This window comes from Nyctibius grandis, chromosome 8, assembly GCF_013368605.1.
Source record: "Nyctibius grandis isolate bNycGra1 chromosome 8, bNycGra1.pri, whole genome shotgun sequence".
NCBI lineage: Eukaryota > Metazoa > Chordata > Aves > Nyctibiiformes > Nyctibiidae > Nyctibius > Nyctibius grandis.
The window spans coordinates 11,287,216-11,313,432 of NC_090665.1; the positions used below are offsets into that span (position 1 = coordinate 11,287,216).

At 39.5% G+C, this 26,217-nt stretch overlaps 2 protein-coding genes across 10 annotated transcripts in view; both read right to left on the reverse strand.

The window, feature by feature from the left end:
- The window catches only part of RPL35A (ribosomal protein L35a), a 130,757-nt gene that overhangs the window by 28,053 nt on the left and 76,487 nt on the right, over positions 1-26,217 (reverse strand). The gene's annotated exons all lie outside the window — the stretch shown is intronic.
- Positions 1,210-26,217, reverse strand: part of LRCH3 (leucine rich repeats and calponin homology domain containing 3) — a 65,818-nt gene continuing 40,810 nt past the window's right edge. For 2 of the 9 annotated variants that reach the window (XM_068405953.1, XM_068405951.1), the window contains exons 11-21: positions 24,819-24,914; positions 24,317-24,362; positions 24,022-24,162; positions 22,871-22,918; positions 21,705-21,758; positions 15,911-15,959; positions 15,305-15,418; positions 14,538-14,656; positions 12,859-12,996; positions 10,540-10,617; positions 4,950-8,274 (exon numbers count right to left, since the gene is read on the reverse strand). In XM_068405953.1, coding sequence (XP_068262054.1) covers positions 8,074-8,274; positions 10,540-10,617; positions 12,859-12,996; positions 14,538-14,656; positions 15,305-15,418; positions 15,911-15,959; positions 21,705-21,758; positions 22,871-22,918; positions 24,022-24,162; positions 24,317-24,362; positions 24,819-24,914 — 1,084 coding nt within the window. In that variant the 3' untranslated portion in view covers positions 4,950-8,073. The other 7 variants (XM_068405956.1, XM_068405954.1, XM_068405952.1 and 4 more) reach the window with 7 other exon arrangements.

Here is a 26,217-nt window from a genome sequence, read left to right on the forward strand (position 1 = left end):
ACAGGTGAGCTGTTTGGGTGAAGGGAATGAAGTTTGATCATAAACTCTTCAGAGGTTTTGAGCTAAGGAAAAAGTGGTACAGGAAGCAGGGGCAGTAGATCTCCACTGGTTATATCAAACTCTAGGCACACCTTAGTAATACAACCAAACAACTGAAATCTGAAGCACGGCATTGGCTGGGCTTTGCTCGCTTTTCAGCGGAGAACAAAATACAGTTCTGGGGGAAAAAAAAAAATCCACAGTAGAACAGGGCTTGCTATTGCAGTGAGGTGGGGGGTGCTGAAATCTCAAGTCCCAACACGAGTGTCCTGGCCACCAGGTGACAGTGTGATGGGGGCAGAAGTTTGTAACCTGACCAAACCCCTGTGAGCTCATGCCTCCCAGGTGAGAACAGGCTCTTGCCTGGGGACTGTGGCCACGCTGCCATCCATCGGCCCAGCCCCTCCGGGCCTCCCCCGCTGCACCAGCCCATCCCAGACGCGCCTGCCCTCCTTACGAGCCTTACCTTGCTTGGTCAGGAACCGCAGGGACTTCTGCTCCTTGGCTGTACAGCTGCCAAGTACACAGGCTGCGCACATCCAGGGACAGGAGCAGGGAGCAGTGTCCCGAAACCCGGGAGCTGTGAGGAACTTTGCCAGGGTTGGCACTCTCCTGGCTATGGAGAGACAGGATCTTTTTTTTTTTTTTGAATAGTAAAAATGAGCTACGAGGAGGGAAGAAAAGAGGAGGGAACATTTTGGCTAATAAGAACAAACCTTTCAAATGCTGCAGGGGCATGAAGCAGGGGTGCAAGTTTTACAGATCAAACCCAAGATAGAATAAAACTAAGCAAAAGACGAGAACAGCAAGGAACACCAGTACTGGAAGCAGCAAACTCCCCAAACCTAGAGGATACGTTTTATTTTGAGATGAAAAAAAAAGGGGGGGAGTGGGGAAGGAGGAGCAAAGGAGTCTGTACAAAATTGCTGCTTCTCAGCATCTGGGGAAGGTCACAAATATCCCCAAGAAAAAGCTTCTGATGCGGCTGCAGAACATCTGTAAAAATGCTGGAATTATTCTCCTCTGGTTAACTATGAAAACTAGAGAGACAAACCAGGTCCATTAACTACCAACTGTGACGATGGGGAAAGGGAATAAACACCCGGCACAGAGGATGTGACATTCATTGATGCAACAGAAAAAACGCAGGAAGAAATACTGTAATTCATGTAAGTTTTACAACTTTATTTCAAATTACCCATGATTTCCTTTTATATTATCAATGTGCTAGAGGTTCACACTACTGGCAGAATACAGGCAATTTAAAATAAAGTATACAATATTCAGACACATTTATATGTAACAGACTTAGAAATTATGGAGTGTATTTACATACAGCATGGGATGAAGCTTTAAAATCCTTTACTCTATTAATTACACGTTTACACTGTTTTTGGAAATAACAAAATTAGATCGCTTTGTAAAACACCACGATATCTATACAAAAGATTTTTTTTAGATGTCCAAATTCACCTTAAAAGTCCTCTGTTTCTAAAACATTTCTTCAAAGAACCATTTATAGCCATAAAAGGGTAAAAATACCATTTGCCATTGTGCCACTACCAAAAACAACAGAGGTTCTCAGCACTGTAAAAAGTTGTCTCTGATTTATTTTAAGCTGGCCACCGAGGTCGGGGCCTTTCCACAAGGGGGAAGCCCCACAGCTGTTCTGCCCCGACCACCGCAATGCCATCCGGGCCTCCCGAGTGCCCGTGCCGCTTGGTCTCGAGCGGGTGACGTTGCTGAGCCTCAAGCGCTGCTCAGCGCTCGACACGGCGTGAGGACGGTGACACAATGGAGTCAGTGTATAAACACCAGCAAGCACGAAACACTCCGATGGATTCCTCCCACATCCTCCAACACAAATGCCCCAGAGAGGAAAGACAATCGCCTCTTTGCTTTAGCACACAACATAAAATTTTATACGTTTTCTTTAAAATATTCTTTTCATGGGATACAACAAAAATTGCACATAAATACAGCAAAAAAATCCCAACCCATTTTGCAAAAGAGAACTGAAGCTGGTTTTGGTATATTAAATAAGCCGTATGATGAAACTTCAGCTTTGGATTTTTGTCCTAAACATCTGGTCAAGATTTAGCGTTTGCCAGCACGAAAACACAGAATTATAAACGTCAAACTGACATGATCACATACATTGAAACTGCCAGAGTGAACCGTTGCGTAGAGCAAAGTGAGCGATCCTGGGGACCCGCCGCCCGCCCAGCCGGGCACCCACTGCTCCTCGCGTGACCGCGGCCGTGCGCACGCACCGCTCGTACAGAAGAGTCGCCATGTTAACCAGGCACGATAGGAAATAGCCATTTCGTGCAGTTCAGGCTCAACTCCCCACCCCGTTAATTCCTAAAAACTACTATTAATGAAATGTCAAACTTCCACCAACCTGAACACTGTTAAGTTTCATTTTCCCCAAGTGCTGGAAGCGGGGCTGGAGCAAACACCGCACCCTCACAGCCCCAGGAAGGGAATGGTTTTCTTAAAATGGGAATATTTAAATAGTCCACGAAGGCTTTGCTATTAGAAAGTAACATGCGCCTGTAACAATACAAGTAACCTAATGTTGAAACCTAAGATGAAGTCAGTGCCCCTTCTCTTTCAAATTATGTGCAGAGACAAACAGACGAGAAACACTTGTGGTCTGTACTGTCGGCTGCGAGTGGCAGAACCTTCCACTCAACAAACTACAGCAGAGACTTCGAACACTTTTATGTAACCCTTTAAGAATTACCAACGCTCCTTGCAAGTGAAATGAAGTGAAACACAAGACCTACTGAAGGAGGAAGGTCTGTCTGTGTGGAGCTGCTCTCTTCCTCTGTGCATTGCAAGTTACTGGCATTTTCACGTCTTGCAGGGCTCAGGGCAATGCGCTTACCCGGTATGAAAAGGTTTCTCTTTTCAGCTGTGCAGTTTTAAATACCCTCCAGGCGTTGTTCTCCACTTGCAAAGTGATCAGCCAATGCCAATAAGAAGCAACTGGAATAATTATGTGAAATAAAGGATTCAACAGCCACCACAATGGACCTTGAAAGAAATACACAAAGCAAAACAGAGCAGGAACAAAACTGCAAACCAAAAGGGGAAAAACCCAGCTATGACCAGTCCTTCCCAGGGTTCCCATGGCCAGTTTACTTCAGCAAAAATGCCTTTTAGCTAGCCTGTTCCCATTTCTTCTCCTTCCTTTATCCCCATTAAATCCTCTTGGTGTACTGCGCTACAAATATATCCCCAGGTGCAATACCTCCGATGCCCAAAGTTGGTCTCAGACCCCGTGCACCGTGTATTAGTAGCAAAACGTTCTGGGATGCTTTAAATTGGCCAAAAGCTAACAAAGGAACTGCATGGGTGCAGAACTGGATTTTGCAAGGTCTTTTTGGGGAAAAAAAACAAAATTATTGTAACTGATCTGGTAGTGAGCTTGGCCTCGTCACTAGGATCAGAGCACACAGAGCTTGTCTTTGTTTTGCAGGTCAACTTTCCAGCAAAACGCAAAGCTTGTTGGCTGCCCCTCCATTCCTGTATATTGAATTTCCATTTTTATGTTAACGAAAGAGGAAGGAAGTAATGGTACTTCTGTAAAACCAGTGCATCTCTACATAAATTCCAATGATAAAAGGCTTTATTTATTAAAGCCTTGTTAAACCCACAAACAGAAGCTACCTTTTCCAACAGATCGCTGCTTTGGCAACGTGATCCCACCTGTGGGAATTCAGTAATTGTATTCTTAAAACGACAAATTTCTTAGTGTCTGGGACAATCACCAGTGTTGGCATGTCTGCATGGGATGCCTCAGCCCCTCATAAATGTATTATTTGCTAATGGGTTTCTAACGATGAGCATGGCAGGCTGTAACTCTTCACAGTGCAGTGAAAATACATACGCGGTTCTTGATGACATCGAGTCATCATCTGACAAAACCACTGAGTAACCAAACGCATCCCTACGTGACCAGAAGGGGAGGCGAGAGGAGGGAGGAGAACTCCCTCCACTGATGTTGGAAAAATTTTCAGATAAAGACATGTTAAAACCCAAACAGAAAGTGAACCCAGCAGGAATGCTGATGTGATTAATACAATTTGAACAGTTCTGGTTTGGTATGTTTTACTAAGATGTTTCTTGTGCAGAAAACATGCAGTATTTTTTCCCTTGGGAAAAAAAAAATAATTTTTTTTCTTCCTTCAAATTTTAAGTAATGAGGACATGCCAACGTAAGTTACAGTTGCATGAGGTTCAACCCTGTTATCAAACGCTGCAGGTTACGATTGTGTGTTGCAATTTTTTAAATATATAATAGAAATAGCTGTTGTTCTTTGGAGGCAAAGAAATTCCCTTTCTTTGAACTCTGCGGGAAAGGAAAGAAATGTCATTCCCCTGTGCCCACTGCAGCAACATCCTTTTTTTATGAACAAATTCCCCTAGGAATCACTTTCCAAACTCTACACCCGTGTCTTCAGTCTACCAGGTCAGTTTCTACAGCTGGCTCCAACAGCCAGCCACTGGAATTCCCTGTCCTCCTCCCAATGAACTCTTATTTTTTTTTAAATAAGGGGCAAAAATATGGATAATAAAAATGTTATTGGAAACTGTTGTGATCTCCAAAAAAATGGAGAAATGAAGTAAAACATTCCTGTCAGGAATCACGGAAACTCATTTCCTTAGAACAGAGCTCTGTGTGTTTGGATGCACTGCATGGGCAGTAAAGTCTTCACGTCCTTCTGCTTAGCCAAGGTAACCCAAAAGGTCCCGGAGGTCTTTACACAGCAGACAAGTGGTGAAGTTGCTGCTGCTTTGGGGGTGCCAGCTCCAGGAGCGCCTGGACAGTCACAGCTACCTGTGTCAAACCCTTCTCTTCTAAAATATGTAGAGGCAAACATAATTGCTCCTGAATGGGGAACAAAACAAAGACAAAAACAAAATGGATGAAAAACACTCAACTGAAAAGATAAAAAAAATTAATCAAAAGGTGACTGAAATATGAAATGTTATGGACAGCTAGCACACACACACACAGAGGTATGACATGAAATTTCTGCTTGTGACTAACACACCATGAACTTGACTACTCAAAGGAGGAGGCCTTGGGGTAATCCTTGCGTTCGTTTATTAGAAAAATGTACAAATAAGAATTTGAAAAAGGATAGTGGGAGAAGTGGGGAATAGCAAATTGTCCTCTGTCTCTGCCCACACTGAAATGGCAGCAGTTCATGAAACCAAAAGTAGATGAACTTCCAGAGGGGAAAGCTTTGCTGTAACATGATGAATCTGCTACAACACAGAGCAGGAAAGGAACCATGGCTTCCTTCCCAAAACACAACTGCCTTTTTGACGGAGTCCTCATGTAGCAAGCCTGTTTAGCGATCAAACGTGAGGAAAGACCTGCTTTAAAGCAGAGAACAAAATCCTAGTGTGCGCTACAGAAACACCGTGCAACAAGCCTAAGAGGAAATGTCATACTTAAAAGCAATTCTCGTCTCGTGAGACACGCTGCCCATCTGAAGTCCTTCTGTCTGTGTGCATGTGCTGATCTCTATCATTACAAATTCCTTGGAAGGCATGAAAAAGCAGAAAGCACAAGTTGTTTTATGGAAGAAAAAAAAAAAACAGACTTGCTTCTATGTATGACTGAAATAACCTTGATCATAAATGTAGAAAATGCCATTTCTCCTGTTCAAGGCAATGAGAAATCGACAGTATATTTACAGGCAAATATCCATCCTACGTTACGTGTGAGTCACTACCACTGTTTATCTTCCAGAAGTACACCCGCTTAGCAGGTTACCTCCAGTGTCATTCTAAGGAATAAGAGTAATACGCAAAATGCAGAAGGAGGTTTCAAAGTGTTTATTAATAATTGTGCTAGTCTCAGTCTAAGATGAATTTAAAGCCTCATCCTACTAAGCCCTTGGCACACCCTGGCCATCCTCACTCCACAACAGTCAGGATACATGTCCAACAGTTCTCTGTGTCTGTAGAAAATAACCACAGTGTGTCATTCCTATAGAGCTACAGAGATTATTTTTCACGTGTTATTTCCACAGCAACCTCCGTTTCTCCACTCTTTGAATCTTTGCTGACTTTTGATGTTAAAGAAATCCTTCAGCATGAACAGTGGCAGCCAACACTTCTCCCGCAAAGCTCAGAGCAGAGAGAAAACAAATGAACCCAGACTGAAATTCTCCCAGTAAGCCATATGATCAGGCTGAAATACGTTTTTCTTCCAGCAAACTTATGTTATTTTGAAAAAACTGTGCTTTTTGAGAAAACACTTGTAAACTTGAGGCAAATATGTCTTATCTTTTTTCTTATGTATGCAAACAGATAAGGGGAAAAGCTTTGGAATGACTCCATACCACAGACAGTCATGACAAACAAAATTTAAAAACTGGAAGGCACTGTTAGTGTAAAACCCCTCGCAGTTTTTAATCACAGTGTTCATTAGAAGAAGTTAAGAAACATAGGAACAGAGTTCATTTTAGTTCATACCAGTAAGCAGTGCAAAAATAGCTTATTTAAAAATAAAACAATCTCCCCCTGTCAAAGGTCCCCTCTTTTCTCAAAAATGTTTTGCTTGGACAGAACACTGTGTGTGGCTTGGAAAGAGGGCATCAACTCCTCTACTTGCTCCTTTGTTAAATACTCACTTTGTGTTACAAGAGCTTGTGAGATCCGTGTACACATAACACATTTTTACTGGGAGCAACCACATTTGCAACTAAACTCCTGGGTATCTTGAACTGTGCTTCAGAGTTGTTGCCAGGTTAACGTTGGAATGCTAATACCAGTTAAACTGGGCTGACAAGCCATTTACTGCACTTTCAGATACAACAGAAATTTATTGAAAACACATTTGGAACAGCCATTTTACTGAACACTTACCTGTCACTGGTCTCTGAGCAGAGTTTCCTGAATCAATCTACACTCTGAGGAGACATGGTCTTTCACACATCACATGGGGAGTGCCCTGAAGTTCTGAGGTGTCCCTGAGACATTAAAGCATTAAAGCACCAGGAAGCTTTTCCTGGGGAGGGAAAAGCTTTGAAGCTTTACGGAAGACTACCTGAGTTTTGTAAAACAGTATTGAGTGATGGTGCAGCTGGGACTTGTATTTCTGCAGCTGTATGTTACAAAGGTTTCTGAAAATGACGGGGTGACAGGAAGAAGGGAATAACCATGGAACAAGCATGGGTTGGGGTGCCTGCAATCGAGTGGCAACTCTAGAAGTTTTTGTTAAGTTTTATCCAGAGCACAGTAAAATGCTATGACATTCTGTGGCATCTGATAGAATCTTAAGGATTTTTCCTTCTGTGCCAGAAAACTTTTCTCTCAAAGCTGTTAAAGAGCTCAATTTCTCTGAAAATTTCCTGCTTGATCTGTTACAAAGCTCAAGTGACAGTTATTTTAAAAATCCTGACTCAAAGTAATACACCAGAGTCTACAAATATGAGAAATCAAATGCTCTCAGAAGCAGGATAAGGGACTGGGGGTAAGAAGAAAAATAGCAGTTAAAGTCCTGTGGGCAAAACTTACCAGACCATGTCTCCTAAGACTGAGATCTCTCATCAAGAACACTGACGTTGAAAAAAATACTTTGCATTCTTTAATGTTTTTCATCAGATAATCCTCAAGCAATTTACCAAAGTGGGTGCAATGCCCATTCTACAGATAGGGAAACTGAGGCACAAAATGACAACACAGTTTTCCCAGTACTACATCACTCATCAGCAGACTACAGCAAGCACCCACATGTCCTAACCTCAAGTCCCTCGCTCTAGCCCACAGACAGCACTTCCTCCCTTGTAAAAGCATTATATCTGCTCAATATGACACAGCAAATACACATGTGAATTATGTCACAGATGGTTGGGTGCGTGCACCAATGTGTTTACACATCGTACTTGTCACGTCTGTCTCATCGGTGGGAAAGCAAGCACTTCATACACACAGTCTTGACAAAAACCAAAATCCTTTCCCAGCACTGGAGTGATGGAGGGAGGAAGCAGCAACACTATCCTTCAGCTAGAGAAAAAAGACCCAGCGATAGAACATACAGAGCGTTAGCATTAGAGTACAGTAAAACACCACAAAGCCCCAGAGCTGAATGGAAAGGGAGACAAGACTGGATTCTTCTGAATCTGTCCCCAGGGAAAGAAGAGTCTCAACTGTTCTTTTAACGCTGAGGTTTAGCTGAAGAATGTCAGAAGGGGAACAAAGATTGTCCTGTCCAGAGTGTGTGAGCAGGAAGGGAAAACAGACAGAAAAAAAAGGTCAGTCAGTTAGCCATAGCAACATCCACGAAGCAGTCAGTCATCAGACATCTCAGATATAACCTACACGTTCGAGAAGCGTATCACAGCTGGTTAATTCTCACAAAGGAATCTGCAAGACTCCCCTTGCAAATAACTCACTTAATGCAAATATTTAGTGTTAAATAAGGTGCCTGTCACCTGTACAGCTTAAACATTTAACAGTCTTTGTTGTTAAAAATACAACAGTTTATACATGTCTTAGTGAAAACCATTTTCCTCCAGGTTTCTGAGATGCTGTTGGCACTGAGTACTCACCACAGTTAAGTCCCTCCAAGTATTTTAGTTAATGAAAAAGTAGGACAAGGGATTGTTTATGTGTAACTGATGCTTGAATGCAGTATCCTGCAGAAATATCTATTACTAATTAGAGTTTAAGTGTTCTGTACCTATTCCCACTGTGTACTTTTTCCCTCCCTTTCACACAGGTGACTGCTGTAAATCAGTGAAACCTAGATGCACATATCAATCTGTTCAGCTGTCGGTTTCTTTTGATGCAAGGGCTTTAACTAGCAAAGTCCTATAGAAATAGCTGCTCCACTGTGGTGCCTGTAATTAACATTTTCTAAAAGCAGCCTTCCTCTTAGAAGGTAAGTATTTCTACATAGATCCATACTTTCAGAAAGCCTTTTATTTTTGTAATTAGAATTTAAATGAAAGGAAATACCTGCAGGCATCTTCTCAAGAAAAATATACTAAGCTGCCATGCCATTCTTGCCTACAGATATCTTAGGTTCACATCTCAGTAGATATGTAATGTAGACATGTGAGAGCAACTTTAGAGTTCAGGTGGGGGTATTTCAGTAAGTTTCCCCAGAGACACTCTCCTTGAACTCTTCCACATTAAAGTAAGAAATATGAGAAAAACAGGAGGGTCCTAGGCAGCAGGTGTAACAGATGTAGCAGTCTGGGTCTACAGGGGACTTTTTCTTTGGTTGCTTTTTTGTTTGTTTTTAAATGTGGGTCATTTCAGTGATCTGCTCTGTACTGCAATCCCCCATAAAAATTACATCTTCATATTTGAGGGAGCTATAAATAGGGAAGCTGGGATGGAATTGAACAATGTTGCCTCAGATGAATTTATATTGTGCAGTTCTGCTGGAAGTAAAAGTCTGAAGTTTCTTAGGGGGGCAAAATAGTGCAGGATCTCAAAGTCCTAACAATCACTCTTAACTCCCTACCACATTCCAACACGATTCACCGCTGAGTCACGTGAAATTGCCAAGCAGCTCAACAAATATGCTATCCTAAAATCCCAATGGCTCAAATGCCTGCAAGTGAAGCCATCTGAAAACACCAGAAAATACTGCATGACTGACTTGAGAACACTGCTTTTAGAAATAGCTGGGAAATGAGTCACTAGGTCTACTTTCCTCTTTCACAATACATAAGAAAGAAAACAGCACCTACAACAGAAACACTAATGCTTAGCAGTATAAGAAACCAAATAAATTAATGCACTAGAAGAAAAATTAAGGAAAACATGACGTATCAAAACTATTTGTACTGAGACAGCTGCTGAGTAAGACAAGGTGGAAAAGACAGGACAGCATAGAACAGGATAACTGGACTCGGATGGACTGTTTCATACGTTCCCACCTTCTAGCTCTTCCAGATTTCAGAAGGGGACAAGGAATACCAGAAGACAGACTTCTACCACTGGTACATAACAAAAGAATTAGGATCTATACAAAGATAGCTACCATTAGAGAAAGGCCAACAGCACTGTGACTTGTTGATAAGACAGTAAAGACGTTCACGTAAGAGAATTATTCTGAAGGAACATGAAAAGCTTTGGGATAAAAATAACACATGCAAAACATAATCCAAGTTTTATCCCACTTTTAAGCTGTCAAATAGCTAATCTTGAGAAAATGTAACTGTTTTTATAGAAATACCTTGCAATTCTAAAGGCAGACTTGAACTGCATCAGCTATTATGAATATGAGGCACAGCAGCAAGTGAATCAAACCTCTCATAAACTGTATCTGACTTCATTTTGCTCTGGAAGACAATGCAAGGTAAGTCTGATCTATACTGCAAGACACAGCTTATACCTGAACCTTCTAAACTTTTAATCATTTTGTTTTCATCAAGTATTTCAAAGAAGGTTTTATTTTCTGAAGCATCATACAGAACTACACCCGAAACACTGTATCAGGATAGTAGAAATACGTACCTGAGGCACTCCAATCCTTCTGCAAGCTTCCAAGAAATTCTCCACATTTCGTCTGCATTTTGCCATTGTAAGTTTAGGCTGCAAAGAAGTAGAGGAGACAGGCATACAGTGTTCTTAATTGGCAGGATTTTAAAAGATCTTTATTTTTATTTAAATAAAACTCTTAATAAATCTCTTCGCCAAAAAAATACTCCGCTGACATAAGCTTGTCTAATTCAAAGCAGGCTCTGTCGAAGTTTGCTTTTCTTTAGAAAAACAAGCCCCAAATTTCAAAGCTATTTTATGAAAAGCTAATTCCTCAATGCTGGATGTTTTTAAAACAAGACAGTTCTAAGCTGTGCAATATTTACATACAAGGTGTTATATAAAACTGGCTAATACTTTTGGTGACTATAGTATGATAATTTTAAAAACATATTTTGAATGAAACACACATGCATAGCTTCCATGCTGTGATTTCAGAGCAATTTCATGATACAAATCAATCTGGAGTCTGTTCTGGATTACTACAATACAAAAATACGTAAATATCAAACCATATTTCAATTAGCAAAGAGATAATAAAAATGAAAGCTAGACAAAACCAGAAAATAATGGAAGAAAACTGGAACTGAAGCTTGCTGCTTGTAAGCCTCTTGTAGATGTGTTTGATGTAGCTGTTTGAATTGCACTCACTGGCATTTTTTCAAGCAAGCTTTTTTCTCCAGTTAGCTTTCACACCTCTACACAGACATACCACAGCACAGGCTCTGTCTTGTTTCTATTCTTGAAGCTTATTCTTTTCTGGTTAAAGAGACACAAGCTTCCTGCTCCTTTGAACAAGCTACCCACATTCTACGTAGCAGCAGGCAGTGGCCTCTGTGAGTTCAATGCTTTTCCATAGGTGGTGGGGTTTGTGCTCTATCCCCTCAGTGTGCTGTATTTCCCCACCAAGAAAGCAGGTTAAAGGCTAGTGCTGATTTCTTTCTCCCGAAGGACGAAGGGAATACAAAGATCACATTGTGACTGAGGAATGACATGATGCCTCTTCTGCTCCTGGAGCCGTGCGGCTAAAGGCTGCCTCTTCCTTGGGACTTATATATGACAAAGCCATGATTTAACTCCTAACACAGAATATTCAACAGCACATAAAACCAGGCCATTGAAAAGATATTCTCAATGACGCAAGTCTTCTGAATAGGGGCTGTATGCCTCTTCTCTTAATGATTCCACAATCTGCCTAAAATGTTGGCGTGTCCAGTTTAATCGTTCTCAAAATAACGAAGACATCTGCTTGTTTGCATTAAGTCCAAGGGAGAGGAACCACAATGATATAGCAGGCAGCCCTGTTAAGTGCCAGCTCAAATTCCAACCAACACAAAGACTGACTCCAAAACAAGGAAAAGCAAACACAACACACATGTTTCAACTTCTTCCCCCAGGAACAATCTTCAGGTTTTTTCCCTTATTCATACAATTTAAAAGGTGCATAACAAGCAATCTGCCTGCCCATACTACTTTTAAGTAGCTGACCCTAAATATTTTCACTGAACTTCCACAAATACAGATTAGGTAAATTATCTATTGTTATTTCACAGTTCTTGACTGTTCTTTAATTCTGTGCTTTCCTGACATGATACACAGCAATGCACCCGGAAACACATAATCTTAATTGCTTTCTAGAAACACTGCAGTTAGGCAGGGTAAGGGAAACAACTTCAGACATTTTCAAACTTCTCTGTGCGCTTCCTTCCTTGCTCTGAACAGTCTCCAGATACAACCACCTTTTTTCCTGTTATCACAAAGGTACGACTGGATTCGTTTTGTTCCAGGAGATGCTGTTCTCGTGTGCTCTGCTAAAATGCCTAAGCAGAGGAATTTGTAGCACTGTAAAGTGGACACAGGAATTAACTTGGCTTCTCTGCCTGTTTTCACTGTCTTGTGTAGTGGGATCCTAAATGTTGTAGAGAATGTTGTATCTCCCTACTATCCGTTTTCCTGAACTTCTCGGACCTTTCGATCTTTTGAAATATCTTATTTCAGTTTTCATGTTGAACTGTCTCTTATTTCACTAGTTTTCAAGTTAACACAGGGAGGACTTGAAAACTTTACCATTTTCTTACAATCTGTGTTAGAAGTAACTTCCTTTAAACGAAACAAATCCAAATATAATTTCTTTTAATGACACTATAGACCTTTTTTACACAGAACAGATGGTTATTTTTTGTGTCATGTACGTTCACAGAGGAGAATGCTGAATCTAGCATTTGTCTGGATTACAGGACTTTCTTGGATGTTATTTTGGACACCTGTAAAATACTATCATTATTACATACTTACAACAGCAGGTGAGGGGACATGAATGCTGGGAACAGAGCGGGGACGCACGTGGTTAGCTAAATGGCACAGAACAACTCCATCGGTGAGAGCTGCTCCAAGATCACTGGGCAATGACACTTTCAACCGTGATTCTATATTCTGTAGAAAAATGAACACGGACACAGAAAAAGTAAGAGCTGGTTTCTTCCAACTGTTTCATTCTGCAGAACATTTTATAAGAGGCAGAATGCTTGCATTACAACTCTGTCCATCCTCACGACATTTCCAAACAGCTTTCTGAATAACATCAAGGAAAGCTCTGCGCACTGCTGTGGTCCATTGCTGACCACAATCTGGGAGCAATTGAGTTCAATGGTGAACAGTTCTCACTGTGCAGCATAGGGGACTAATACAACCATTATTCAAAAATCATGGAAATCAGGGTCTAGGAAGAGTATTCCTAATCCCACATATTCTCAAAGAATGGTTCTGCCAAGGGAAGTGAAAATAATTGTCTTTATGGGTCAGAGGACAACACAGTTAACAAAAGTCAAGACAACATTTTTGCCTATAAAGAAAAACCTGAACTACTTGGCATAAATAGTTTTTAAAAAAAATGAGGTAGTTATCATTTGTGTAAGGGAATGAGTAACAATTCAATCCAGGCTTTTAATTCTTATTTCAAACGCTGTGTGAATTTCACTGAGTTGTTATGCTGTATCTAATTTTTTTTAAGTATTAAAAAAAAAAATATTTAAGCTTACCTGGGAAGCAGAACAAGAGACAGGCTACATACAAAGCATTCTGAGATAACAGAAGAGAGGCTCTGCAAACAGCACCGTGTTTTGTTTTGTTTACTTAAGATAACTTTCTCCTTTTAGAGACAGAAGATTGTCCTTACTTTAAAATTTAAAAATAGAAGTAATTCTCTCTGTCCATGTGGGACACTTGTGGCTTTTAAAATCAGCTTTAACAACTAGGAATTCTTATTCCTTGGGAAAGTTCAAACAATTAATGAGAGCACCTCAAGGAGTCCCTTCATGCTCTCCAGAAACAAGTCTGGGGAAAAGCAGAGCAGTACCTTAATGCCATGTGGCATTTTCAATATCCATGTGTATTGTCATTGTACCTGGGCACAATGCAGGAGTGCAGTGGGCCTGAATAGACAAGAAGCACAAGTATAAGGAATATTTGTGCCTCAGATGTTCTGCATTTAAGTAAGGATAAGGCAAGAATCAATAGATGGATCCAGAGCACACAAGGGTGCTGTCAGCATGACTGGCAGTAGTCTCTGCACTCCATCTGCTTTTCTGTGGGCTTTACAGCAAAGAGGAGTTTTAAAAAACAGATTAAAAGGAAGACACAGTGAGGCATCTTCAGGGAGTTCCTTACAAGTGTGAAGGCTGATAAGGAAGAAAGCAAGCACACATTCATTTTAAAAGCAGAGATCGCCGGACACTCAGAAGCAGGAGTTTATTTTACAGAATTTGAAGCTGACTTTATCCACCACAAAAACCAAAGTGAACACCACCGCATCCATCTGAAAGAACCACTTTAGACTGTGCAATGCAATTTAACTTTCGTCAACTGTGCACCATATTGGTTCAGTGAAATTGGTCCAAAACACAAGGACAGACTTAGCACGGTGCACGCAATGCATTTACTAAGATGTCCACACACTGGCTCCTGGCAGCACTTACCTTACGTAGCTGCTCTATTAGCTCCAGCTCCTCTTCTCGCTGTTTGGAGTTCTGTCTTGCTCTAGGGTCTGCAGAATCATTAGCAGGAGACAAGGCACGGGCAGAAGATGAAGTAACAGCTAAAAAAGCAGCACGAAGGAAAGAAAATCACTAAGCACAGTTTGGCTGACTGTCCTTCCCTGCTGTACTATACATGGCACGCACAAGGTTCCAGAATGGGTACAGCGCATTCCTTTTCAAAAATCTGTTTCTTCCGTTTGATTATTAATCAAACTAATGATCTACTAAACCTAAATTAGGTGTTCTTTAACACATTTTCCTTTCTGTTTAGATTCCGTTCTTTCTGTTGGCTAATAATCATTCACAAAAGCAGGACAAAGTTTTGCTGGGTGAAGTATGTTGAAACAGTTCAGTGTTTCTACAGAAATTGCAATTTTGTTATGTGCTACTTGTGCAATGCAAAATTTATCAAGCTGCTTTCATCAGTTTAGGGCTTTTGTGGCATTTCCTTAGTATCTTTTTAGGTGTAAGCACAGACCAGAAAGAACAAATTCCCACATGTCCACAAATAAGACAAAAGAATATTTGACAGCTCTAAATAAAAATTTGCTTATTCACAAAGTATTTAATGCCACGTGTCTACAAATGGAACTCTAAAAGTAGTTTGATGATAATGACCTAAAGTAAGAGAACAGTGCAAAACCTAGGTAATGCAGGTGTTAATATTATGTAGCAAACCCAGCTAATTTCTGAGCTATATAACCTACCTTTGTTTGCTTCATCCCTGACAGCTGCTCGGAAAAGGAAACTCTCAGGTCGCTGGGAAGGGTTTCTATAGGAAGGCGGGGCTGCATGGCCAGGATATGGAGGGGAAAGGTGGACTAAACAAATGTGGAAAGGCACAGGAAAGGAAAGGAGGAAGAAGGAAATGGTTAGAGTTTAAATAGGAAATGGGTTCAGCGATGTGGTAATTAAAAAGAACAAACCAAAAATTTTAATATAATAATGACAAAATAAATTACAGCCATGCATGGTAAAAGCGCAGAGCAGGAAAAGGCCCTTCCAAGGACACTTGCATGCAAAGCACATTCCACATACCAATTCCAACAACTGTTCTGACTGTTGCTGAATGCGTCTGTGTGCCAAAGCCTGTATGAAGGCTTAAAAGAGCCAAACCCTATGCTCTGCCTAAGAACATGCTCCACCCCTGCTGCCTCTTTCCTCACGTGTTTCTAAGGGGACCCAAATAACTGGGTAAATTCTCAAACACAGCAGTGCCACATACAGAGATTTGTACTCTTCACAGTACAAAAAATAAGCAAGCAGGCATTTTGATGTTATTTTTCAGAAATTTTTCTTCCTTTCCCTGTTACCTGTCTGAGTGGTAGGTGCGCCGAGCGAGATGGCAGATCTGTCATCACTCTGTGGACGAAAAAGCAGAAGAGTATAAATGGTCCTAATCTGGAGAAGCTGTGACTACATTTTAATTTGCTGTGTTTTAAAAAAGGCTCCATCCATCTAACTGTGTTTCAGAAAAAAAAAGAAACGTGAAATAACACAGTATGTTGTTCCCCAAGTCTCATCTCTGCAGAAAGTGACAAAATTTTTTCTTTTGCAGAAATGACACAATCGCTTTTTTCTGAGAAAAAAGAATGATGAAACAGCACTGACTGTGCAATGACAGCTCTTTGTTTACTCTTCCTTCCAACCAAAACTTTCAAAGTATTCTTTGCAAAGGGAACACACAAAAACAGATAATTAAATAACATGCAGAACTTGCATTACAGCAGCACCGATAAGGATACACCTCTTCGACACCTTTGCTAATGCAAAACTGCTGTTTACTGAACACCACTCTGCCCAGTGAACACACTGTGGTTGTATTACAGTGCTTACACAGACTAATGATTTCTTGTGATGAATGTATTCAATATAGCAGTTTCCACAGAAGAGAAAGAAATATAGGTTATCTGTACTCAAAAGTAAGCTGGTAAAGAATACAAGAGTACTTCTGGTGAACTCAACTCGGTCAAGAGTAAATAATCTTGTACAGAAAAAGCAACATCAAAGACAACCAAGAACCCCTTGGAGCAGAGCCTAGTTACCATGTTTTCATAGCTTAGGCCTCCGGTAGACACAGCCTAAAGCTAAGATGAGGTAATATCTGCTACAGTTTAATCAGGTAAATCAGATTCATACCCTACCTGAACTTTTGATTAGAAGCTGACAGACTAACACCTGTTAAAACAGATGTGTGGATCCAAGAGTTTTTTGTTGCCTTTACTGGTGAATGATAATAGCAAGAGATACCTTGACAGGACTGAAGGTAGAGGCATTAGGCAGGGTAGTAGCACAGCTTTCTTGGTTCAACCCTGAGAGTGACTGAACGCAGAAAGAAAGAGAAGGCAGTAGCAGTGTTAGCAAATGGCTGATAGGTCATGCACAAAGGTGGAATGCAGAAGACAAGTTAAAAAGAAAGAGGTGATCATGATCACATTCTCAGAAACACTCAACAGGCAACAGATACGTACTCGCTGAACTACAGTTAGCGCCTTCCTACCCTCCTGAACTTCCTGGCTAATAAGCTTGGGAGGTGCAATGTTTCATTTACACACAACACAGTGACACCAAAAGCAGAACTAAGAACATTAAGTGGGGTAAAAGCTTCTTTAGTAACACCTAACGTAACACCTATGCCATCAGACAAAAGGAAATCTTACCCTACAACAGTTCATTCTGAGCCACTATTCAAAACAAATAGCTTTCTTTTTCATGCTTCAAGTATGTTATGCATTTTTAGTAAGTTATTTTCCTATTAACTTTGTAAAATCAGAGAAACCGACATCTAGGGGGCTCAAGAATACACACTTTGTGTCTGCCACAAACACTTAATGCTCATCCTTGTGAATTACACACAAAGTAAATAAGATTCCGTGGGTGGAATCTAGATCTCGGGGAAGATGTCAGTGTGAAGATGTACAGTGTTGTCACAAATAAAGTGCAGCCAAATTGCAATTATAATCAATATCAAAACCAACAAAATAAACAACTTTTCATGTTTACAGAACAGGAGCTCCAGTACGCCAATCTGGCACTGACAGGTGGATCTAGAAGGCCAAATTCTGTGTCTTGTTGAAAGCACAATCAAAACGTTAACATTTGAGGACTGAATGGCTCAAGAATGAAATTACACTTTCTGAAACAGCATTCAAATAGCAAAGTGGCAGTTCAGCACAGGAAAAGAACACCAAATGACACCTAGAAACTCCACAGATGAATGACACACTTGGGATTGTTAGTATTTAAAATGATTTGCAACTATTCTGCCACTTCAGAAGAGAACAGCCAGGAAGGACTAGAAGGAGAGGTTATACTCAGGGCAAGCCTTAAACACAAACATCTTTAGGCCCTATGCAGACTTAACAGCTGATCCTCAAGACAGCGTCTTTCTCTACAGCAGTACAGAGCAAAAATTGTGGGTTTCTTTTTTCTGTTGTTGTTTTAAAGAGTTTCAAAACATCACTTAAGCAAAACATTACCTAGTATATGAGAACAGTAAAATAAAACAGAAGTAGGTGGGTCTGTAACATTAACATAACTGTTTATTCCTGGATGAAAAGAGCAAGACAACCTTGACGCAGACTCACAAGAAGTCGTCACAGCCCACGTACCCAGCGGTGGGTGAAGGGAAAGGGAACACGGCACACGACAGGGTAGGACAATCACAACAGCAACACACCGCATGCTCTTCACCTGTTTGCGAGTCCCTGGCCTTCTTTTAATGGTATTGGTGTTATTGTCAATCTCAAACACAGAGAGGCTCAAAGCCATTCTGTCAGGGACAGCAAGGAAAGAAAGAGAGGGAAGAAGGGAAGAAATGAGGCACAGAACAACTGTAAGAAAAGGCAGCCGCAATACCAAAGGAACGAGGATGCTGCAATTTAGACTTACAACACCCCTACTGCACACGCCGCACTCGGCCTCTAGGTCTAGCACCGAAGTCAGAGAAATCTCCCTGTGCCAGAAACAACTGTAGATACAGCGACTGCCAAAGCAGAGCCCTACCAGAACTCTGCACCAACCAAATAAGGATATTTTAAGGGAATTTGATTATCAAACTTTTGAATACACAAATGGATGCCAATGGTCTGAGAGAAAACTCCACGGTACAAGTTAGCATAACTCATGTCCTGCTTACTTTACTCATACCATTATTATTTGTAACACACTGGTGCCTAAAAGCCTTAACTTAGAATGTTTCAGAGATCCTATGTGCCAACAGTAATCTGATGGCCTTGGGCCATGTTTGGGACAACAAGAAAACACAACACAATGAAGGGAGCACAAGGCAGCAATGACACAAAGGTTATGAAAGGAATAGGTCACACAGGCTGCCTGATGCTGACCAAGTATTTCACGGGCTTCACGACACAGAAATTGAGCACCAGTTTGAGAGGATGTTTTGAGATTTTTTTTCCCTTCCATAGTACTCGCCTTGTAAGAGACAGTATGAGAGAAAACAAGAAGATATTTGGGGAAAAATGAGATTAATAAGCAATCAAGGCTGAAATCATTAGCCAAGTCTGAAGCCTTGATACTATATCAACAAGTAATCTCAATTGTAATGAATGGGACTACCCTTGTGAGAATAGCAAGCAGGTGTGTAGAAGAAACATACAACTAAACTGAACTATTAACATTCATAGAAAGTATGGGCAGTCATTTTGTGAGTTCAGACTATCCTGAAATTGTTTACAAACAGAAGGAAATGGTCAGAATAACCTGTGCAATGTGAATACATTTTAATTTTAATTACTGATAAAAGACAACAAGGAGAAGACCAAAAAACACCACTATTTAAGATTTAAAAAAGTACATTAACAGCTTAAATTTTGGTTTTAAGAAAATTTTTGTTAAAGCAGTAACAATACCAGAAGAGGGAAGTAGTAAAATAAAAGAAAACTCACTTGTTTTCTAGTTACATATTAGACTCACTACTTTTTAATATTTTCCTTACATCTGAGCTGAAAATATTGTTTGGAGCAAAAGAAAAGCAACTGCTCATTTTAGAGAGCTCTGATGTAACGAGGGAAATGTTGAAGAAAAGATCTTTTACTATACCTCTATGTAATACTCTCCTCTTTTGCCACAAATTGTTATTCCCACATCATAAAGCTACAACAATCAGTGGAAAATCTAGCAGAACTAGTTCTTTAAAAAAATTTTTAAATTTTTTTTTTAAATAATCTATCTGCAAGTTTCAATGTCCAGCAGTCTTGTAAGGTAAAGTTTACACTACTTCATGCAGTCTTTATGCAGAGGGAAAGAGAGAGGAAGCTATAAAACAGAAAATGTGTACTGAGAACTGCCATTAGCAAATAGAATTTTGATATGAAATGCCTCTGTATGTTCGTGGAGGAAAAAGCCATCCTCAGAAATTAGGCCTAGCTAAATTTCAAATCCATAAGGACAGGGAAAATGTCAAATGAATATAAGAAGGTAAAAGTAATTTCAACTCTTACGACAGACATTTTTTTTTTTAAGCAAACTAATGAACATTTCCTTGTTGTTGAACAAGTTTTTACCATACAAAATACATTTGTGGAAACAAAAATGCTACAAATTCATGCTAGCCTGGGCTTAATGTTCCCGTTACAATGATTGCCAGAAACAGCTGCCGTGGCATATGTCATCATTAGACACAGTGTGTATTTCCACTACAAAATAGAGCAGCAGATCATACTTCAGCAGTTCAGAAAACCCAGTATTTCATATACTATTATAGCTCAGTGCAGCTGAAAAGAGCAAGGAATCGAAAGGAAAATGAACAGAGAAATGAACAGAGTTCAATCTTTCCCTACCAGCCTGTCCATTTTTTTGTGAAGTGCAAGGATGTAACTTGGTTGAAGACACAAAGGAAACAAACAGCAATGGAAGCCAGTTTCAAAATAATTTCTGAAAATTCCATGTCACGTAATGTAAAATACTATATATTAATTTACAACAAAAGTCATAGGATCACACAATCAAATAGAAATGGAGTCCTTAAAGGTATCTTTAAAATACATTCCAAAGATGAATTCACTGACAACAGAGTATCAACACTTAACCCAAACCACTGCTATTCTCCTGTTTCTTATTATCTAAATATGAAAGCACACTTTTATATGCTAATTGATTGTGATTTCTCTAAACAGGCACATGCATGATTGCAACTATCTCTCTCTCTAAAATGATGAGCTTTCTTGTCTCACACAGTGCTAGTGATGTGATAGCAGGAAAACCAAAAAGTCTGAATAAAGAGAGAGTAAATATCTTGACCAACTTGTTCTGGAGAGAGACATTCTAACTAAGAGCACTGCCTAAAGAAAATTTAGGCAGATAATGGAAGTATATGAATTCAGAAAATAAATCCCAGGCATGCAGTCATGCAACAGCAGGCAAATCAGGTGTATTTTTCTTTTATAGACATGGATTATGGCATTAATTATATTCTTTAATTATGCTACATCGCTAAGATGCCATAAAGGAAGAAATAGCATAAAACATGAAGTACGTACATAAATGTTTTGATTTTTGCTAAGTGTTCAAAACAGATTATTTTTAAGACATCTTCATCAATAAACAGTAAAAAGGTATAAGGAATATTTCATGATTTGTAGCATTCAAATGTAGAGCAGTTTTTCCCTGTGCTATGATATGGTTACCAAGATACTAAGTTTCTAAGCACCACGTGCAGGATACAAACAAGTTAAAGCAGAAGGCTGTACTTGAAGCATTAAAATTGCTTACTTGACACTGAAGAGCACATCAATTAGGAAGCAAGCTAAATGGAGAAGGAATCAAACCAGAACAACTAGAGGCGAATTTTGAATTTTAGAAGCTGTTCTTTATTACCAGTAATTTTCTTCTGCTCTCAGCAGAAGATAAGCTTTAATTATTTTGTGGAAAAACATCACTATATGATTAATAAACAGCTGACAGTACAACTATCAACATATTCATGCTATTGAAGTTCACAGCTAAGCTACTTTTCAAAGATGCTCATGTTTTATGCTATTTAGATTAGCTCTAAAATGGTTGATCTAATCTGAGACAATCATAACGTTGTTATTTCTATGCTTTAGAATCTGCCACATAAAAAGGCCATTACGTGCAGGATCTTACCACTAACAAGGCACTATCATCAGTATGCTGAGACCTTCTGGATGGAAAGGGACACTGGGAGGTGGGAGAGATGGGAGTAATGTCAGAAACACACAGAATGTCAGAAACACATGTGAACAGACAGACATTTCAGAACATGTATTGTTTATAGCATTGTGAGGCTTTTTTTAAAAATCCATGAAGTATGTGTAACTCTGTAGGAATATATAGCCACACTACCCCATGAATTATAGTGTATTCATATTACTTAAGGAACCAATTACTCTGCTTTCTGTGTTGTCTCAAGCCACTACAGACAACTATGTATTCACAGTTCTTACTGTGGTAGAACAAAGGACTCTTAAAAAGAAAAAAATAAGAATAGAGGAACATTAAGAATGAAAAGGAGCAAAACCTATTTCAATTACCCATGTTTCGGTAATTTTCCAAGAAAAAAGTTAGTTGGAAAATGCTCCTAAAAACTATTTATATTCATTATATTATTAAAGTTTTGATCTGATTAACACTGCCAAGTGATTTATCTTCCCCTGGAGGAAAGTGGGGATGGCAAGCAGTGGAAGAGCTATTACTATACAGAAATCTGATGCAGAGAGTGAACAGATGTCATTGGCTCAGCTCTGTATATTCTAGAAGACTGAGCCTTGTATGATTTTGTTCCCTACTGACTTACTGTTCCTGATTATAAAACTACACTAGAATAAAACTTTTTAAAAATTTTATTTATTTTTCTAATAGCCCTCAAAATTCTAATGCCTAATCTTTCTGGGATAACTGGTGATCTAGTGACAGGAAACTGGGAGAAAACTGATCGATGAAGGATGACTGCAACACAATAACTTGTCTGAATACTCCTGTTAGAAACTAAACTGTACTGCTCGCAAGGAGCATCTTAAAATGGACTATGAAATGTATTTTCTGTATACAACATAGAAAACATACAAGAAACAATAAAACAACACACTCAGACAGGCAATCTACATGAACAGAAGGAAATATTAGACTAGTCCTATAAGCAAAAAAACCCAATCCAAGGCTTAATAAGTGTGAAAAAACTATGCTATAACTCAGTCCTGAAGAGTTTTCCATAATCAGGAAAATACCTCTGATGGAGAGAGCTAAGAAATCAGGTGCTGACATCCCTAGTAATACTCTTTTTGGACTCTTACCTCACTATCCAGAGGACTTTGCTTCTGAGGACTTAAGGATGCTTTTTGCTATAGAGAAAAAGGAAAAAAGAAAGACCAATTTAAACTAATGTGACAGAGAAACAAAAGCTCAGAACAAACCAGCATAATTTAGAAATGTTTTAGAACATAAGAAGTCTTAGTTTTTAAATAAAACATGCATTGGGGAAATTTCAAGTTTCCACTGAGCTGAAACTTCACTGATATTACTCGTAAAAAAGCAGCCTTTATTCCATATGAAAAAAAAAACAACCAAATTGTTTTTGCATATTAAAGATGCATAATAAACCCATAATACAACCCAAGGGAGGAATTTCATTGCTGAGAATAAAGTGCTCATGAATAACAAAGGCAACAGAAGAAAAACAAAAATCCCAAAAGGCTCATCAATGAACAAAATGCATCTTAAATATCTAAAGTCTTTAACGAAAAGACTGAGCTGAATCTTTAATAAAAGCAGCTTTTCTACAAAACATTGCCAGGGGCCTGAGATTAGTTGGTGCTAATGAAAAGCCTAGTTTCAGGCAGCTAAAAACCTTTTTCTAAACTAACTTGATACATTGCATAAATGCAATATAACATTCTTTTCCTCTCTGCAGACCACCCTAAGCCCAAAATATTAACTGTAACATTTATTAAATTTGTGATGGTGAAATTAGGGTAGATTACCAGAGCAGTAAACAGTAAAATAAATTTAAAACAACTAGCACATAAACACGTTGGCACGTTATGCAGCAGACTACTTTGTATTGACTGCAGTGAAAAAGAAAGCGAAGACACAGTATCCACAGAGTATCTCATGTACCATAAATTTGCACCCGTGCTTTAACTGGAGCTAACGCATTTATGCATCATAAAATACCAAAACAGATCAGGCAACATTATCTTCTTGTCTATACGATTGATCTCTTCTCTGCCAAATTTGTATTCAAAATTAAATTGCCTCTATGTCTTCTCAGATAAAGACCCCTTCTTTCTCATATCAATCCTGTCACATCTATGCAAATCAAAAATAGAGAATGCGGTGGACTACGTAAAAACACAATTTTTTATAACAATCATATTTTGGCAATTAATTTTCATTAAGGGATTCAGAAAAGATAAAGTATCAAGTAGGTACTAAAAAGAGGTACCTTAACAAAGTCAAGGACAGCTTCCCTCTGGATCTGCTTTGTTCTCATCCTCTCCTCCTCGTACTGAAGCGCTGCTAGCTGGGCCTCCCGACGGGTACGCTCTATGTGCCTGCCGTGCAGCTCGGGATCTGTGTTAGGCACCTGGAACAAAACAGTGCACCAGGCTGTAAAGACAGAGCTACACAGGGTAAAACACATGGGTTATGGAGAAACAGTCCATGTCTTGTAGCTACCATGTTTTGTTTTTGCATCAAAGTCATCCAAAAGAATAAAATAGTAGAGTTTAATGTGTTACCTGACTGTGGTGACTTGATAGAAAGTAAGGTGAATCAGCTGGGGGTCTGACAAATGGAAAAAACAGAAAGTAAGTATACTTTTTATCTTAAATATAAACAAATTTTCATACATGAGTTGTCAGTGACACACAAGTATCTCATCAAATCACAAGAGTAACTGCTTAGTAAGCAAAGCTGTTAAACCAACTGCTGTGATAACAATTTAACTCATTGCTCATGACAGATTTTGTGCAGTCATTTCTATCTCTTCTCCTGAATTGCGATAAAATTTTTCTGCAGCTCAAGATGTACCAATGGAATTGTACATTTGGCCTGTTACACTCAGGTACCCAGTACTTTATACCCATTCTCTAAGAGCTGGTTAATTAACCAATACAGGAACTTTTCAGACAGTCCTCATTTAGAGGAGCAACTGGCTACTATGGTTATTGGGGGTGTGTGGGTGTGTGTGTGGGTGTGTGTAAAATTAATCAGTAGAAACTATATGTTTCTTTTCCCTACCTCTCTGTCCTGTCCACATAACTCCTTAGTACTTGGTGATGCTCTCTGTCCTGCATCAAATTTAGAGTTTCAGGTCTTCGTAATTCATCAGCATCCCTGTGAGTAAACACCATGTGGAAGGGGGATTGGCCACTGATGCATATAAACTATTGTCAGTTGAATTCTCCTCTAGATTACAGCTGGTTTTGTAAGAGTAATTGCCTAGACAATTACCTTCAGATAACCACAAAGGTGAAATTTAGGATGACTAAAGAAATTATATTGTGATACCAAGTCAGATCACAATTACTGCAGTTCATAATCAAGTAAATGTAACTTGCTTAACAATCATTTCAAAATACACAAAGACAGAATCTCTCTTTCAAGGTTATGTTCTAGTTATTGTGGCCCTTATTTTGCTCTGGAAAGAACAGCATTCTTTTTAAACGTTAGCATCCTCTGATATTTGCAGAACAAATCTGCTCACTTCACTAATCAAGCGATGACTTTCTAACTGTCAGTGATAGGAGCCATCAAAGTCACAAGGTAAACAATAACCGATCTGTCTCTTATCCATCATATCAACAATAACAGAGAAATTCTGCAGTCAGTTCTTTGCTAGAAGGCAGCTGCTAGCACTGAAACAATTCCCAAGGTCCACGGCCTACAGCATGTTCCCTGCCATGCGGCTTCCTAGAAAGAAAGTTGATGGAAACCGAGTAGCTTACTCTTGACAGCCCAGACTCTGCAACCTGCACTCCTGGGGCAACTATGGAATAGACAGACACTTTCCAATGCATTTCCAAAAGTTGTCAATCATGCTGCCTGTGTGTAGACATATTACCTATTCTGTGTGGATAAGCTTAAGAGATGTGGAAGACCCATGCGCTACGGGTCTTCTCTATTACTTAAATTAGCACTGATGCACATGACAAATCCATGATATTTATTCTGAACAGACAGGACTGGGTTCAACTGAGTGCCAAGAAGCGTATTCAGACCAGAATACACACAGCTTTGCTGCATCAGGAATGCACCACAGTCTGTCCAGAGGCACAAACTGTATTTACAGAATTGAATCAACTAACGTAAGTACTCTCGAGACGAAGTCTGCATTACATCCAACTCTGAAAGAGTTTTAATGGCTCCAGCATGCTGAAGAAAAAAAGACAGGCTGCCTGCCAAGGCGTTTGCACAGAATTATTGTGGAAGTACTTTACAGCTTGTGGTTGCCACAAATGAAATATTTGACTAATACAAGCTTAAAATATAAAAAAATTACTCATTGTCATATGGCTGTTTTTCCACAATTTTGAAGGCAACAATATGACCTGTTTTTAGTGTCTCATTAAGAATTTCAATCTGCTGCAGCATAATATGAATAAGCTGCAATTCATTCAGATCGTTGATTAACTCCTTC